We start from the raw sequence: 19776 nt of genomic DNA on the forward strand, positions 1-19776 counted from the left end.
TAATCTCAGGGGCTTATTTGCTTACAAAGAAAATTATAATTTTTCCAAAAGGTTAAATTATTTAGAAGAAGAATATAGGGCTAAAAACAGCATTCAATGATTCAATTATTAAGCAGAATAATTAAATTGTGGTGTGTTAACATATCAATGAGCTTAAACAAAAATCAAGAAATTACCGATTTATCTTTTTACTATTTATATAAAAATGCATACAGCCCAATATTTCATCGACATATTTGAGCCAACTACAGGCTTTGTATTGGGATGAATTAAGATGCTCAATAGTTTTAACTATGATTTAAATCTATTATTTGATTAAAAGCTAATATTCACCCAACCGGCCTTTTACAAATATAAATATTTCAAATTTTAATTCTTCTATTGTGAGGAATGTTTTGGTAGCTTTTAAGTGTCCAGGGCTAAAAAAGAAATGGATGAGAATTCATCAAAGAATACAAATATCACTCAATTTTGTGGAAAAAAATTCTAGCTTGCTTTTGTGTTTATAGGCAAGATATAATGTTTATAATAATAATAAAATAACTAACTAATGTTTATATTTATATTATGCTCTAAGACAAAATAAATTCTTTTTATAGAAGAAAAAGATATGAAGAGAATTATCGAAAAATTCTTTGTTAAAAGAATTTTTGTTATTGAATACAATATCAATATTTTTTGTTGTTATTTTTTCTTCAACGTGTATCATATAAAGGAAAATCAATAGTCATAATATTTATAAAGAAATGGTATTGTCTAACAGGTAAAGATAATTATCTCTTTTCGTATACATTGTTTTTATGAGTTTAAATTATTAAAACCTTTTACATCAAAGAATCTCATTGTTAATGACACCATGTTTGTTTCAAAATGACGATCAACCTACAATGACATCATATGAAGTGTGTTATAAATCATTTTGGTACAACTCATTTATTAGGAAAGGGGATAAGATCGGTTAAATGATTATGACAATTAAGATTAAATTGAAATTAAATTTTGGTATACGGTCTAAAAACGCGGTGTGGACCAAAATATCCGTCCAAATCGGGGAAAAAATGGCTATTGGATCGAATTTTGTGTTCATTTAATATATCAACATCTTTTTTATAAAGGAAAAATACCACAAATTTGTAGTTAACAAATTACGTTGAAATAGTCTTCATTTTGTAATAGGGATAAGATAACTCCTTGACAAAATTAAATTTAAGATAAATAAATCAATTGTCAATGTAATTATAAAGGATAAGAGATTATAAACAAATCGACAGAGGACCAATAAAAGAAACCGTAACGCTGGTCATCTTTTGAGGACATCGTTCTTAGATTAAGTTAAAATAAAGTTAATAGGAAAGTATTCAAAAGGAAGCCCTTGGCTCTCAATGCAGATGTTTTTACAAACATTATGGTTCTCCTCACATTTCTTATTGAACATGTATTTGCTATTGGAAAGGTTTCCCAAATTGTAGATTGTAAAAGTGTGAAAAGTTGGGAGCATTATATTAGGTGCTTCGGAACATTTTTTCTTATATAATATCAAATAAAAAAATACTATTTCGTTCATATAATTTTTAACCTTTGTATTACTCAGAATAGAAGATGGACACACAATAGATAGACTTTGCATGTCTACAAGAATAAGTACTACCAGAATTCAAAACTTTTTTTATGATTGTGTAATATAATTTCCATTCTGCTATAAATAAGGTGTATTTAAAAAAAAAACATTATTTTTAATGCATTGCTATTTCCATTTAGATTGATCTCCCTTGCAATCAAAACAGTGCTTAAATGACGCAAGGACTAGACAATTTTCATTATTTTATCCCTATTTTCGACAATGGGCCTTGCATCTTTCCCATCAAAACTACCAGAACGGAATCGAAGAAACCAAAAATTGCTCGTAATTTACTCTTACAGCATCCGGACCAAAAAACTATTTACATTTACAGCCACCAGGGTTGTGTTTTACACTTTTTTCTTCAAAAAAAGTGTAAAATATGGCGTATTTCCCCATTTATTTTGTCCATCTTATAAGTGCGCTCTACAATACTGAGTCAAAGAGTCACAAAAGTGCCTTAAAAGTTTTTTAGTACCAAATTTCATTTTTCTACTACCATCCAGGGTAAAACAATTGCCAAGGAAGGATATTGTTGGATGTACTTGAGAAGCACAAATAAGGTTTGAAGAAATATTTTTTGTTTGTATATAATAAGGAAAATATTTATATCTTCATAAAACAAATTCGAGGGGGAAACGATAGAAGGAGAAAATGATTTAGACATAAATTTCAAATACTTTATTTATGTATATATCTATACATATAGAAAAAAAATAAAACTGATTCAATATAAATAAAAAAATAACAATAAAACTATTCCAATAAGCGTGTCTGTCCCTAGAATTTGAAATATGAGTCTAATAAATTTTATGATTTAACATATGCGATTATGATGATATATCATTGCAATTCTAGAATAGTATGCATACATTGATAATATGCAATTCTTAATTTGTCTATCCTTTTTACCATGTATAGAGGGGTTTCATGTGACGTCAGCATTGTTGATGTTGGCTATTTCAGGAGCCTTAGCAACCTAGTTTTATATAAATATAACCCACTCATGAAGGAAAAAGTACCAGAAAATATTATCATACCTAAGGAAGAAAAAGAATAAAAAAAACATTAACTGAGTACGAATTCCTTACAAATATTAAGAAAAAGTTGAAAAATAATAAGGATCAAAAACTTTCAGGACTTACTTTTGAGGTATACAAAGGGGTACCAGAAATAGTCAAATTCCTGGCTGAATTATATAACAAATATTTAAAGAAGGCAGGTAATTATTTGATTGGTTTCGACAAGTGGCTAAAAAATCCCAAATTGTCGACTCATGATAAAATATATTAAAACATTATGATAAAGTATAACAAAACAATATGATAAAATCTAATAAAATAATATGGTAAAATAAAATGATATAATGTGGTGTGGAATTAAAGTAGATGTTTTTTTTTTTTAATACCTTAAAACTGCAAAGTGAAGACGTTCTTCTCACCTCTTCAGGGAGGCTGTTCCATATCCGTGCAGATCGGTTAAAAAGCTAGGTTGGAGGTAATTAGTATTTGCAGATGACTGAACTAAGTAAAAATCGGAAGACAACCAAGTGGTGTACAACTAACTGTATACTATGTGCTTGATATTACAATGAGTCAGTTCATTAATAACTTTAAACATCATAAAAACATCCTGAAGTTTCCTCCTCTTTTCAAGCGACAATAGCCCGACTAAAAGTAAACCAACCTCATCGCCACATACCATCTTAATAAAGCGTGTCTGTACATTTTCAAGAGCTCTGATTTCCTTTCTATACATTGGATTCCACAACGGAGAAGCGTACTTTAAAATAGGCATACCATATGCTTTATAAAGCTTCTTCATGAGCTTCATATTTTTGGTTTCAAAACGCCTTTTAATAAACCCAAGCGCTCTGTTTGCTTTTCTAACAATATTGTAAATGTGAGTGCTGAATTTCATATTAGAAGATGTCAGCACTCCAAGATCCTTAAAGACACCCACATTCTTCATCTCTCCAAGATCAATAGTACCGCCCCACAAAATCATAAAGGAGTTCTTCTCAAGATTTAAAGGAACTCTTCAACGGTCACTCCACCTCAGAAATTCTCTGAGGTCATGCTTGACCTCCTCTTCTGAGTGGCAAACAAGCTTTTTGTCGTCAGAATACATATATATTTTGGATCTGAGTGTGTCAAGCAGGTCATTAATATAGACAAAGAAAAGGGTAGGTCCAAGGGCACTACTTTGAGGTACAGAGGATGGGACTTCTATTGGAGCTGATCCAATGCCGTTTATCAGAACTCGCTGTTCTCGATTTCGGAACCAAGATGAAATCCACTGGAAGAGTTTACCCCCAATCCCACTGCAATATAGTTTGTGTTCGAGCCCATCATGCCATCACCTTGTCGAACGCCTTACTGAGTAAAAAGTATAAGACATATGTCTCCAGTGAGAATGAAAACGCTTTTTCCTAGGAAAAAAAATGTAAAAAAATAGAAACTGGAGACCGGTAACTTTATTGGAGATAGAATATAATATTCAAGTTTCGATTATATATAACATTAACTTCTATCAACTGACAATTATATTTCAACACAAACAGCAATAACATAATTGATATTGAAGGAGACCCAGGGGTATAATTGCAAAGAAGAATGCTTCAGGGGGTCACACTATTACCACTCTCTTTTCATTGGCAGTGAGAACCCTCCAATAAAAAAATAGACATAGCATTGGAAGAATGGTCTAGGGACACGGGAAATAAACAAACCTGGTTTTGTTTTGTTTTTTTGAAGACAATGGCACGGTGATGCTAAGAAGCAACAAATTCGAGGAAAAAAGAGTTAGCCTGGATACCCTCCAGGAAAAATATGGAAAAGAGTCTAGTTTAGTAATTAATGATAAAAAAACACAGATTTTGACAAACTCCAGGGAAAAAATAAACAAAATTAGTGCTACTTATCTTGTTCAAAAAGTATTGATCCTTGGCAATGTGGGTTCAATGGAGGACTGGAGATCCTGGAACATACGTTGAATAGATGAGAGAATATCTCGCTCAATAATAGAAATCCAGAAGCAAAAACTTAGGATTCTTGATAAAATAAAAAGTTGGAATGTGACAATACTTTCAGGAATTCATCAAATTCTATGAAGCACCTCTTTCGAGAAAGGTGACACATTTCCTTTAGTCCAAAACATATAGTTCTAAAGAAAAATAGTTTTTCCGGAATAAATCCGGTTCCACATACCCTATATAATGACCACACAGTGTTTGTATTACCAGACAATCTCAAAAATTTTATATTAATTCTCATGCAATTTTGTCAGTTGAATATGATAAACACACTTTCATACACATAGATTTTAGGATTGCCTAGATATTAAGATCCAAACTTGTTCCAGTTTTAAATCCCAACTCGGTATAAATGACTCTAAAATGTATTGATAAATTATAATTTCCTCGTTTTCAGTCGTACGGATATTTGAGTAATATGATGCTTCCAAGCAGTTACTCATTCCATTTGAAAGGAATTAAATTAGATGATTTTTTTTTAGTGTCGAAGCGTCAATTTTTTAACTATTACAACTTGAAAAAGGCCTGTAGTTTAGTATTGTGCCAGTCCGTATTTAAGAATGAAGACTGTAGTCCTGTTCAGTTCAGTTCTGCATATCAGTTGTAATACTTATAATAGTGGCCCTTGATGACATAACTTAGGCAAGTGTATTTGTTCTTTAAGTAGTCAGCTCAAGCGTTAACAGTATGAAGAGCAACACAGCACAACTTACATCCCATTATGTAAACAATAAATTATCTAATACAATGGACATAATGAAAGATAATTTACCATGGAGTGTTTTCACGTGACGTCAGTTTGTTTGAATTTGGTCATTTTGGGGGCCTAAACAACCAAATTTTATAGCAATGAAAACCCTTTTTTCATTTATGTTAAGGACTATTTGATGTCGGACAAACAAATAAAATGACTTAAACCCAACTGTCTATCGCCTAGTGAAATGATATATCTGATCCTGAAATGTATTAAAAATATGTTATTATGGCGTTATACAATCTTATTTCTATACTATAGACAGTAAATTAACTATTACAATGGAACAAATAAGAAATTTTTCTCTAATTACCCTATTTTTCTCATCCTTAATCGATCCAAAAACAAAAAAAATTGTACAAATTTATACATTTCATATGGATTTTCAGTATATATTGCATTGATTATATTCAACCATCATTGTGTATCATAGTTATAAAATAGTATTCAATGCAGGTGTAAAGTTTTATTTATTCTTGAATAATTTAATTGGAGTTCAATCAAGATTTACTACAAATTTGTCCTTTGTACATAGTCAAAATATCAACTTTGACCCCTCAGAAATCGTTTTCCTTCAATTATAAAACAATTTATGATGTCAGTGACAACGATCTCAACATTGATTTCAACATTAGAGTAAGAAAGACATCAACATTGAGAGGGGGAAGAGAATCCTCAAAGAAAGTTGTGTAAATACTACATTGATGTATATATTATACATATATATATTCTTAATATTTAAATTCTATATTTTTCCCCCTTATTTAATCCGCATTATTTTCAAAGAATTAAAATTTTGCCTTTAGACGTATTTCATTTATATTTATATATTTTCTTTTATTTATGGCTCAATCTTATATATTTCATTTTTCTATTGAATCAAATTATAATACTTAAATATTAATGCCTTTTTTTATAAAAATATTACATATAAATATTAACTTTCTTATACATACAAACATATATATATATATATATGTACTCTTTTACCTTCAGGAGACTCAGCTTACAGACATTATGTGGATCGCTCACGTGAAAAACATCAATATGGTAGAGAAAGTAAAAGTCTGATTGAGAGCTATTTTCGACCACAAAGTCCTCCGCAGTTCTTGAATCGTGGGAATTTACTCACTGTGCCCAAGGGATCTTCTGTTACATTGCCTTGTCGAGTTGAGAATTTGGGTAAGTGGGACATTTTTAATCAACTATAAATTGTATATATATATGCTCTGAACAAATGGACATTGAGATGTTTAATCTTACGATAAATTTGATTATAAACCTGAGCAAAAAGTATACATTAAAAATAGTTCTAAGATTAAAAAATGAAAAACTGTTAATGTTTTTTTTCTTTTTTGTTCGTTCAATACCAAATCATAGCTTTGGTAATATTTCTTTTAATATTTTGCAAAAAAAAATTAATAAAAATCACACCTGTTATGTGGCATACAGTAGTCGAAAAACTACACTATAGTTCGTGTTCGGGGATTTATCTGATTTATAAAATTCTACGTATTTATAACCCGTGTGATGTTGATGCAATGTAGTATTGGAGTAGAATACTGGACAATAAATAAATACTGTTTTTTTTGGTTCTTTTTAAATAATGTTAAAATAAGCTAATCACTGCATAGAAAATCATCATTTTCAAAAAAAAATATATAAATATATATACCCTATATCAGTTTTATGTTGTAATATCACATATACAATATACATATATGTATGTACATTACCCCAATTTTAACATTGTTTTTCTTTTAAATAATATTCATAAGTAATGAAGCAAATAATGAGATATTTATCAGTTAATGCATGGGTGTAATTGTTATCTTGTTCAAATATGGAGTTTCTGCAGTATTTTTGGGCATAAATGAAAATAAAAAGAAAAGAAAGATGATTTATAGCCAATGACCTAATTAAGCCAAAGGCAGCTACTAAACTTTTTATTTCAAGGCTTTTGTAATTGTGGGTCACTGGTGTGAGAATGAGGAAAGTTTACTTTTGCATTTTTTCTTTTTCAATCGTCCAGTTAGGCATTCACCGTTGCTGTTATGAGCTAGTATTTTCGGCAGGCGTACCTCATGAAGCACATGCCCTTCATAGCATTCCTAATCGGCCTTTTACTAACTTTGTGATTTTCTGTGAGCTTGCACAACGAGGTTTGATGATTTGCCTCAAAACTGTCCCCCAAGGCACTCATGAACTCTTTTGGTCCATCTATATTGTGCCCCCTATCCCAGGCTTCAATTAATAGCTGCCATATAACTCTAACGCCTTCCTGATCCTCAAAACAGTGTATCTGTTCACTTCCACAATCTTGACCACTTCACAAACAGGAATTCTCGCGTAGAGAAAATCAAACACTCTTCAATTCTTCGACTTCATAACGAAGCTGACATAATTTACCAAAAATTGTATGTCGTAAAAAGGAAGGTTTCAAAACTTTTCTTTCTCTCAATACATGGTTCAGTGCCCTTCGTTATTTTATTTAGAATTTATTTAAGTCTTGATGCATTTTTTCTTATGCACATAGTAAACTTTTTGTTTCAATGCTTTTGTAATAGTGAGTCACTCGTGTAAGAGGGGGAAAAGTACATTTTATCGGGGTTTTTTTTAATTTTAATTGTCTAGTTAAAGACAAAACAACAGCTATTCCCTCAGTCAATGGTCGATTTATTAAATGCATAATTAGTTTTGATGATATATATATAAGTATGTACATGTTTAATCATTTCGATGAGTATGATAATAACAACATTGGTGTGACTACAATGTGTGCATTCACTCTCCTCGCCAGATGTTAGCTGCTATCAAGTATTTATTTAAGTATAAAAACATTAATATATATGTATATAAGGAGAGGGTCCCTTTTTTTGATGGTTGCTAATATTACAGACATACATACATTGTTATGTGTTTTGTTAAATATGTATAAAAGGATTATAAAACGCACTCGAGATAGTTCAACCCAATGGCTTTGATAATGATTATAGTCTATAATACATGTAAGAGTTATATGGATAATATAAATATGCATGTAGTAAGCATTGTGTATAAAATTTGGTTGGTATATACCTCTTCTAAGATGGCCCATAACATAACATTGGTTGGATACCTAAGTCTATATATCTTTCAACGACAGAGATGTTATTTAAATATAAAATTACTGAGTTTCTAACTGCTAACTATTTAATACTTGCACTGACCAACGTCTGGAACTAACTCCAGTAGTTTATAGCATATCTATTTATCAATTTTATCGACTTCAGATTTTGTTTTATTATAATATATTACATGTACTGTGCCTGTCCTTATTTATTCAGTCTAGTCTTAGGACTGCTACTTAGGATCGTGGGTCCTAAAAATGTCTATAATTTGTTAGACAAATAAGATATATGAGATAAGTGATAAGATTACTGCACGTATATTGCAAAAAAATATTCCGATTTTCATATAATACGAACAGATTTCGCCTTTTTACTATGTTATTTAAATTATTACACTACATATATAACATAATAATTAAAAATGGAAAAAATCCCTCAATAACGTCATATAGGATTGATTTTACCTTCCTTAAGGACTAACAAGGGGCACTGGACTGGAACACGGTCCTAGGTACTATATGAGGATCGACACAACACTATATATTACTGAGTACTAGTATTGTCCTCATTTTTTTAGTTTCTGACACTTATAACACTTTTCATATCTCCAATTACAAAAATATCGCACACGAGAAAATGCTTTGAGTTTTTCAGCTCTAAGTATAATTGTACAGTTTGTGATTATCTATAAAACCGGTAACTCTAGAACAATTTCTTCTTTATGAGCAATACTGATAAAATTTCTTTGAAATACCAAATTAGTTTGTTCTAAAAAAGTTAAAAGTCAAGTCAAGTTTTACATGACGTCATTATACACTAGAAATACAAAACAGATGTCAATTTGTCCCGTTTTTACCTATGTTTCTTAATATTGTCAAATTGTAAATTTCTGTAAATATATATAATTTCATATATTTCTTGAAGTTTTAAACCTCTCCACCTTTCTAGAAAGAAGTATGTATATATATTTAATTAATAAACATATGGATTTCAAAACTTGATCTTATTTTTTTGAGAATAAAAAATAAAAGCCAATCTGTACCAATATACTATACTCAAATTTTAACACAATGACGCTATTTAACAATAGTCCTGGGTTTTTCGCCTGGAAACTTTTGACCAGTTTATCAACAGTTAAACATTTTTGGACCAAACTAGTCATTTTAGAAATTCGATCATAACGAAAAAAAATGCTTTAGACCAACTATATGTATAGATGAATTGTTGATGACAATTATGTGACTATTTGTAGAGTTGTAGCCTTTTTTGTGTGATTTTTATTTTTGGTAGTTTGTGATCTGAACAGTGTTTTGATTTTATTTTCCATATCTGTTATCTTTTTTCTCTAATTGGTAATTTTTTGGGAAGTAATTCTTGCTTTTTTTTTTCTATATACGGAGTGATGATAATTAAGTTCTATGTACATACATAATAGGTTGGCTAAAAAGCAATTTCGTCTTTTTTCCTTTATTTCAATTCCTTATAAAAAGTGTTACTTTCATCCGATTTAAGCCACATATACTTTGTTCGGTTCAATATCTTGTTGCCTACGAGAATCCCCCTTCATAATTCCCTACTCTTAGAAACCCTTGTCTGTATTGACAAAAAAAACTCGGACAACTAATTTTCACAGGTCTCTATTGAGGACAATTTTGTATACCCAAGCAGGTTGCCCATAGACAGCAACAGATGTTAGTCCATTGGTGACAGGTCTGATCTGTAGGATGGATGCATAAGAACTTCCCACCCGATCTCCTGGAGCTTCTAACGTGTCATCAAAGATGTGTGCGTCCTGGTGTTGCCTTGATGATGGTTTGTTGTCTCCTATTCACCAATGATTCTGTTCAATCACCAGCTTCAAATGTTTAAGTTATTCATAGTGGAAGTGAAAATTGAGTGGAGGGGGAAATATCGCTTGAACCATTATTGTGCAGCATGAACCTAAAGCGTATCAGCCTCGTACACGTCGCATATTTTCCTGGTCTCTTTCGACGCATTTTTCCCTTTCAGGTAGTAATATGTATAACATGACGAATTTCCTTCTTTGAGTCCTCCATATTTGACGCACGATAATTCACGACTGAACCGGCAAACCGCAATAATGTCGAATACTCACACCTTAACTTCTCCCCCTTCCCCCATTGGGTATTATCGTTTGATACTTTGTGACCAATGGAGAACAAAAAAATACACAGTTTAAAAAAGGGGGACGGACATACGAAATTACTTTTTCCCCACCCTAATATAAGACAATATATGTTTTGTTTTTTTTTGCCCTGACTACACAACCTTTAACTTTGAAAAAAACCCATACATATATTTAAAAAATTATAGTCATTGTTTTCATTCTTATTTTATATCCAATAAAATAAAAGATTCAAAATGTGAAAAAAAGTTAATTAAAAAGTATAAAAAACAAAATGTGAATACATTTAGTTATATAATAACTCTAGTTTGGTCACCCATTAAAGTTTATGGAACAGCCTATAAAAACTTTTTAATTCTAAGAAGAAGTAAAAAACAGAAGCAAATTAGAGAGGAAAAGAGAGAAACTTTATGACTTGGAGATTTAAATGATTGTTCAAGTTAGTTTATTTTGTAAAAGTGTAGCTTTGTATATTGTAACTACATACACTGTTATTAGATTTGTATAACAAATACTGTTACTTAAATAATAAATAAATAAACTTTGGCTATTTCTCAAATACATAAATGATACTTTTTGCATTACATACATAATTTTTGTTGTAGTAGGGAATTAGCCACTTGGGAAGTGCGTATCAAGAGATGTACATTAACAACATATGAAATATGAAGATGCCACTTTTTTTTGTAATTACTATCTGAACATAATTTATTATTTTTCAAAACTGTTGTAAGTATTTTTCTATTTTTGAAAAGAAAACAATAAGGATAAAGTAATTACTAGTGGGGTTTGTGTTGATATACTTCATTTCATAGCTCTTAGAAAGGATCTTGAGAAAAAGAAGATATCACCCCCTTCGGTGTTTGGTCGTTAAACGGTGGTATAGGCTGGTTTTGGAGGATTCATGTATTGAGAAAGTGGATAAAAATGAGAAATTATTAAGCTGTTCCCAAACTTTATAAGTAAATAGGGTATGGTCTTGCCACATCTACAGTATTTACAAATAAGTTAAACCCAGATAAAAGGGATAGGCTTTACCCATTTTGTAAGAAGCATCCATAGTCCTCCTTCCATCTTCTTTACAAATGTGAAATCGTGGAACCTGTGGGAAAGAAAGTTGGAATAAAACAGAAGGATAAATACGGATGGGAACTTCATAAAGAAGACTGACTAGTTGCTATCCCTCACAAGACTAGATCCCATTCTGGATCTGGGATCTGGATTAGTTATTCGATGGACAATTTAGAATTGTAAAACATCTTTACCTGTAAATACTAGAAATACTCCATTCAGACCAAATGACAAAAAATAAGACAGTCGTGTACCGAGTGTCAACCCTAATTGTAATTAAAAACTAATTTAACTCAAAATTACGTAAATTGCAACATCCATCCAATTTGAGACTATTCTATATACACGTCAACCTACATAAATATTTCACTTAGAAAGTGAAATATTGTTATTCGATAAATTTATATACATCTCACATAATTAATTCAGAGTTCATCTTTTCTGCAAAATAAGTTACCATCTATTTAAATGCTCACTCATATAAAAACACATCCATCTAGAGCATATTTAAAGCTCCTGCATTTGAGGGAGATGGATAATTATTAGAAAAAGCTTACAAATTGTAAAAATCTTTTAGATTTTGATTATATTTCAAGAAAAAAAAAAATTCAAACAAAATTAATTAAAGGATTTTAGTTGTATTTCCTCTACTATTGACATAATTATATTGGATTAAATAATAAAATTAATTCAAATATTTTACCAATAATATATTGTAGAAACAAGAAACTTTTTTGAGGGCACGAAATGAATAAAAATGTCTTGTATTTTCTATGTACAAGGAATAATTTCTAATCCATGTTTGTTTATAGGTAGGGTTGTAATTTCTATATATGTTTATAATATGTACAGTACATACATTTAAAGAAAAATAATATTTTTTGATATAAAATCATTTTTTTGACATTTAAATTTTTATTGTACATATGTAGTTGTCAAAAGATGGTAAAAAAACTTGTAATAATAAAATTAAATCTTCAAACTTTTGTCAGATCAAAACATGTCACTATATTTAAGTGAAGGAAATAAATATTGCTTTTCAAAAGAAAAAAAAAGATGGATTTTTCAACAGCTTTTTTAAAGCTTCATTTCCTTTAGGGAAATGGTTTTAATATACACATATTTACAATAACATGCCTGTTATTTTTAATTATAATACTTTATTAAGAATCCAAAAACGTTTAAACAAAAGTAAGAAATTTTGTTTTTATCCAATGTCTCTAATTTTAAAAATGTCGGAGCAAAAACAAAAAAGGCAACACATGTGCAATCATGTTTTTGCTGGTTTCAGAGCCAAGAAATCAACAAAGACTATTTGCATCTCCATCCAGACTTCCTACAACATCCGGACGTCCCATACAGCTTCATTCAATGTAGTTTGTAGTCATTTTTATAAATGAAGAAATTCATCAATTCGTTTAAAAAATTGGTTGGAAAACTAATTTCTATCACCCACATATACCAATATCTTCATGGGATTCATAGACAAACTCATTAAAGGAGTGAGCAATCTTATTCTTCCATAATCTAGAAGAGATTCATTGATGACATCTTCTTAATATGGATTGCTACAGAAAAAGAATTCAAGACCTTCATGCAGAAGATAAATGAACTTCACCCCAAAATAAAATTCACTTGTTCATATGACTTCCAGAAAAAATCCATAATTTTCCTACTGTCTTTATAAAAAAGGCAAGTTGATGATTGACCTGTACAGGAAAGAATGTGAAATAGTTGAGTACTTCCTTCCTAACACTAAAAACATCCCTTACAGTCTGACCCTCAGAATTGTTAGGATATGGAGTGACTCCGGCCAAAGAAAGGAAAGGATGGTGGAATTGAAGAAGATGTTGATGAGTTGAAGTGACTCTGGAAGAGTTCTAGAAGACTGTCTTAACATACAAAGAGAAGAAGCACTCAAACGCAGTGTAAAAGTGTAATGTAATCTAGTTGTATTTCCCATCACATTTTACCCCAGTTACCAAGTGTTTTACAGATTATTCAGAAACATTGGAACATATTAGTTGTACATATTAGGGATTCTACAATGAAACAAATCTTCCCAATCAGTTAGAATTGAAAAGGCTACCAAGAAAGAGTGAAATATATTTTCATATACAGAAAAAATTGTGATTTTTTCTCCGAAGTCCAAGTAGGAGAATTTTTGGTTGTCTTACTTCAAAGTTAATCTGGAATAAATGAAGATATTCACCCCATGCCTATAAAAAAATTGGTGGGAGAATCAATGTCTAATTTAAAAAATTTACTCTCTTTCTAAACTTTAGTTTTTCTATTTTTAAAAGTTGTGATACACTTATCTGAAGTTTAAACAACGTCCTTCATTTTCGAAAAATTACATATATTTGTTCTATTTTTGTAAAAGTAATGAGGCAAAAACTTCTTAAAATTGACCAATCTCCTCTCTTTTAATGTCCTATTTGTTAAATGTTTACTAATACAAGGAAAACTTTTTTTTATAAAAATGGGTGTTTGACGTTCTTTTTATTAGCAGTGTGTATTACCTCTTTTTTCCTTCTTTCCATAGAACCTCCGCTCCCTCCCTCCTTGGATTTGGTTCGCTGTTTTAGTGAGGTTGTATGGGTCTAATTAGCAACTTGTGATTTTTTTTATATATTAATATTTGTAATTTGAGCAGAAAGTAAATAAAAAATTATAGCAATTACTTTTTTGACTTTTTTGAATAGGGTTTATAATATTTTGATTAGAATAAAGTGCGTGAAACATTAGCATTTGAAAGCTTGTCCCAAGAAATTGGAGGAACTTTTTTAGTATCTCTCTTCTTCACCCTTATGTGACTAATTCCTCACATCATAGTTTTGAAAAAAAATCAAAAATTAGTACCTTTTCACAAAAATTAAATTTTTTTGGATTTTTTTATAAATTTTTTTTACAAACATTAACCTTCTATGCCCTAATATTCATATTATTATTATTTTTTAAATTTAATTTAAAACTTAATTCCGGGTGTAAAGGGTAAAACAAAAGGTCTTCACTGTCCCTTATCTTCATTTAAAGACTCTTACCTTCATGTCTTTTTATGTAAAAATCAGTTTTTTAAAAATGTATTGTCGTATGTTCTTTAAATAGGTAATTAAAAAAAATCATTTCATTTTATTTTAACACATATTTTGCGTCAGCCTATCACCTAAATTGAATCGAGTACATGCAGGTTCTATTGATATGATTCTTGGGGCCCCGTTCCTCTCTGAATGTTTATTTTCCCCTGCAGAAGTTCGTAGTGTAATTGTAAATACCCGTTGCTCTTTCTTCACAGGACCTGACAGAATTAACTCCTTCTTGAAAAGAGTTGTTAATAGTGTTGCCTTCCCTCTATCTATGCTCTTTAATCTTTCTTTCCAAAGTGGATATGTACCAAATGATTGGATAATAGCCAATATCGTTCACATTTTTAAGAAGGGAGCTCCTCTTGATCCTTCTAAGTACAGGCCCATATCCCTTACAAGACATGTTGGTAAAATAATGGAGCGGATCGTTAACCGGAAGCTAGAATCATTCCTTGAGAGTAATAAACTTATTCCTTGTAGGCAACTCGGATCTGTCCTAATATGTCGTGTGTCTCGAATCTAATTTTTTTTCTGGGATGTTACCGTCAGTCGTCGTAACTATAACCTTGACTGTGTTGTTATATACTTTGATTTCAGCAAGGCCTTCGACAAAGTCCCTCATGAGGAACTTCTCTTTAAATTGTCTAACATCGGTATTAAAGGTCTTCTGTTACAGTTGTTTAGTTTCTGGTTGACTAATAGGATACAGAGTGTAGTGATCAATTCCACTGTTTCTGAGCCTAGTGACATTACTTCAACTGTTCCACAAAGTAGTGTACTTGGACCCACGCTCTTTGACATTTTCATTAACGACTAAATAGATAATTTTTCAGAAGATACATTCTTATACGCGGATGATCCTATATTCGGATTTAAACTCTGTCCACGATGTCTATACCAAATTTTTTAATTGGAGTGTAACTTGGAGAATGCCTATCAATATTAATAAATGTGTCCTGCTTCCTTTCTCCAAAAAAGAGTTCATCTGCCCAATTTTCAAGGCGGTATATTATTACTTGGACTTATGACGTGGAATTAAAGAAATGATTACACTACACCAAATGTAATGCAAACTAATTAACCTATCTCTTCCGACCTGGATACTAACTGAAGGCTATCCGTTCCACAAAATGAGACTCTCCACTCAAAACACCATCTACCTCCCTAAATCAAAGGTTAACATTTTTAAGTATAATTTCTATTACAGATCTATTATTCTTAGGAACAAAATACCTTTTTGCTTTCGCCAGGGAAGTGAGGCTGACCTCAAGTGGTTTTTAGAAAGAAAAACAATGGTGGGACACTTTTTTTTTCTTTGTTTTTGTTTTTTCCTCTGGACTGTCAAGTGTTTTTATATTTTTGTCTTTTATGTTTTAATATTTGTATTATAAATGCATCACTATTATTAAGTACGATAATTTTTATATTTTATAAGTTAAGTCCACCTCTATAGGCTTTGTTTATCGCCGCTGATAGAAAATAAAAATAAATAAATAAAAGTTTACATTAGGAAAATGACTAACAAATAAAAGATCTTATTGCTACTTAAATTATATTATTTTATTGATTGGGCTTTTATCAAACGTTCGACTAATTTTTTTTATTTGAGTTTCAGGAACTTTGATGAGGGTCATTTTGTACTTTAATGTTTCCCTCCTTAATTAACTTCAACTTTATTGATTCTTTTAAATACTGTGTTATTGAAAAATTATAATTACTATAGGTTTATACATAAAGTATTCAATGTTCCACAAAAAAGTTGATGCAAAATGTCTTCAGTGCTTGCAAAATACAGTGACTTAAATTTCTCCCTTATTTCATATATTTTAGTAGCACTTTTTTTTATGTTCCTTTAATTGGTCAGATGGAGTTGAACTAATTATATTCTGATTACTCCATCTGACCTAGTAATTGTATTTGAAGTCAGTATATAAGAGGGCTCGAAGATTAAATCTGTTCCCTCTTTGAGTTGTCCAATAATCAAAGGACGTTGTCATATCATTTCTTTTAAATCTTGGGTAATATTCAGACAAAACACACTCATTTAGTCCCAATTTGTCACAAAGGAAGAGCACTCGGAGATGGTGGAGATTCAGTTCACAGAGGAGGAAATGAGATGCAACGTGTCTTTATGTCTTATTAATAATCAACTACAAATCATCAACTGTGGCATTTGTAACACCACTCGGCTGACAATGCATTACATCCAAGAAACCAAGAAGAAACTGGAGGAGTTTAAGAATCCCAGACCACTATTTCGAGGTCGTTGAGGTTGCATGAGCACTCCAGGAAGGTCATCGACGCAAAGTGCGTCGATAATGTGCCTAATTATAGACCGGTCTCAAACAAGGCCCTTCATCGCAATTGGTTGTAATTTGAAGTCAGTGACAAGTCACTTAGGACATGTGTTAACTAGGATTTCAAATGCCTTGTGACCACGTAAACTTGGCCATTCAGTAGTCTTGATCTTAATCCAATGGATTATATTTTTTCTGAGGTTACCTTGAAAACACACTAATAGACGTCTCCCTACAACTAAATCAAGTTGGATGGTCACTATCAAAGATCACTTTGCATGTCTACACAGGGAGCTTGCCATCAAAGTCTACTCCCGCTTCCGCAACCTTATGCTGATCCAGCTTTCCCATTGTATGGGTAATGAATTTCTTCATGGCATCCACAGACAAATGATACTAAGCACGGTTCTCATGTTCGAATCTCCCCCAGAGATAAAAATCACATTGTTTTAGATCCAGGTTACTTGCAGGACAAAAATCCGGGATAAAAAACCAAGAAAATATTATGGCCAAAATTTCCTGCACTTTTTTTGGCCTCGAGGGTCGGTGCACTGTCATGTTGGAAGATTTAATTTCTTACTTGGGCTACTCCATCCATACAGGGAGTTTAAATTAAAAGTGCAGAACCAGTACAATGCCAAAGCTGGATTTGCAAGAGGTCGCTCTGACCTGCCAATACTCCTTGTGCCGTGTGGCCAAAGTTATCAAGAAAGGGAGATCTCATTATAAATAATTGATTTTAATTAAATGTAGCTTTCAAAAATAAATGGTGGTATCGTTATAAGTCTTTAAAGATTTTCCCAATTTATCTCGACCACCCTGTACAATATTTCAACAGAATTCCAATTTAAATTTATCTTTATAAACTTTTCTTACATCATTATTTATTAGTATTATACGGATTAATATAATTTGAATGTTTTACATCGATAATGATGTAAATATCTATAGCCGTATCCCACCTCATTAAAACTTGGGTTAAATTCAAGCTTATTTTCCGCCTTTGCTTTCCAATTTCCTCCTTGTATTTTTATCTAAAGGATTAAATACATATTAATACATTGATAATATATACAACCTCTACTATTTTAATATATTTTTATTTTAAACTCCTGATAATTTTTTTTCCTTCCCAATTTTCATAAATATTTTAACTTCCTATCGTGGTTTTATTGTAGTTATTTTACTTATTAAATGATATTATTATTTAGAAGTAAAAAAAAACTTTGATAAACATTCTTTAATGGTAAATATGAGGATATTTGAGATTTCCTTTTTCATATACAAATTTATATAAATAATAACTAAATGCATTTTAATTAAAAAAGAGAGAGAAAGGGAAAAAAAGATAAATGCAAAGCTAAACCATTTTTATAAATATAAATTATACATTTATATTAGTACGTGGACAGTACAGTTAGAAGTGGTAATACGTGAGTGTGAAACCCTTCCCCCCTCCGCCATAAAGAATTAAAATCCCAAAAAGGGTATTTCACTGGGCACTTTTGGAATATTTACAGAATGTAACAGGGAAATTTTCTGCGATCAAAAAGCAAAACCTTAATAACTTTTTATGAGAAATGTGTCATGAAAAATGATATTGAAAAAAACGTTTAGTAACCAATCTTGGCAAGAATTGTTCAAAATGGCCGCCTCCATCACAGCCTCCACACGAGGTTGGGAATTGGTATATGTTTCCACAATATAATGGGGGAACCAGTTGGTTCATTGCTTCTTGATGCTGGGCTTGAGCTCCTGCACAATTCTATGTGATGTCTATTCAAACTTGCTCTCTAAGACTCTCTAAGATGTGGAGCACACATTGAAGTTGAGTGGATTTAGATCAGGAGTAGAAGAAGGCCATAAGGACTTGTCCCAGAAGTCAGCAAAGTGCTCTTTATAGAAGTTATGTTTTTCCACACATAGCTGTTTTCAGGATAGTTAGCTTTAAGCTAGGGAAGGATTTTCCACTTCAAGGCCTTATTGTACGCCTCAGCCCCGATTTTCTCATTGGGATTGTGAAGAAGGCATCAATTTTCTTCCCATAAGAGCCCACGACTTCTTAGCAGATTGTTTGGACCGGACTTTTTGTCCTGAAGGTGCTCTGAACTTCCTCATGTGATGCTTCTATAAATCGGTTGTTTCGCGGTTCTAAACCAGGACAACTGTGAAGACCCTCTGGTCTGAAAAGATCTTCACAGGACGACAGATAACTCTTTAAGTAACTAAGGATTTTTTTTGCATCTCTCGAGGCTTAAGGCCTTCATCCTGTCGGTGAAAAGATCTCTTGGAGTCCTGACAAAGCTCTTAAGGCCGATGTCATCATAAACTGCCCTCCTGGTGGTGATCTTATCAATGTTAAACTCGTCAGCCAAGTGGCACATTGATACTGTTGGGTCTTCCTTGGTCTTGGCCTCCAGGGGCTTGAGAAATGTTTCATCTCACTTCAAACAATTTTCCCCTCTTCTTGCCTTCTTTTTGACTCCTTTCCCATACTTTTTGGCCAACCGGATGTTGCGGACTGTCCTCAAGGTCACGCCGACAATATCTGAAATTCTTTTTGGATCAACATCCACGTCGACAAGATATAAACCCCTTTGCCTTTTTTATTCTTGTTCACTCATTTTTTGTCCGATTTTGATCAAATTAAAAAAATGTGG

General features: G+C 31.5%; 1 protein-coding gene across 1 annotated transcript in view; it reads left to right on the forward strand.

The window, feature by feature from the left end:
• Nucleotides 1–19776, forward strand: part of LOC121124016 (neurotrimin) — a 212192-nt gene that overhangs the window by 98908 nt on the left and 93508 nt on the right. Inside the window, exon 3 of the mRNA XM_040719111.2 lies at nt 6403–6588. Within this exon, the coding sequence (XP_040575045.1) occupies nt 6403–6588 (186 nt within the window). The remainder of the gene's footprint in view (nt 1–6402; nt 6589–19776) is intronic.

Source organism: Lepeophtheirus salmonis, chromosome 9 (genome assembly GCF_016086655.4).
Source record: "Lepeophtheirus salmonis chromosome 9, UVic_Lsal_1.4, whole genome shotgun sequence".
NCBI lineage: Eukaryota > Metazoa > Arthropoda > Copepoda > Siphonostomatoida > Caligidae > Lepeophtheirus > Lepeophtheirus salmonis.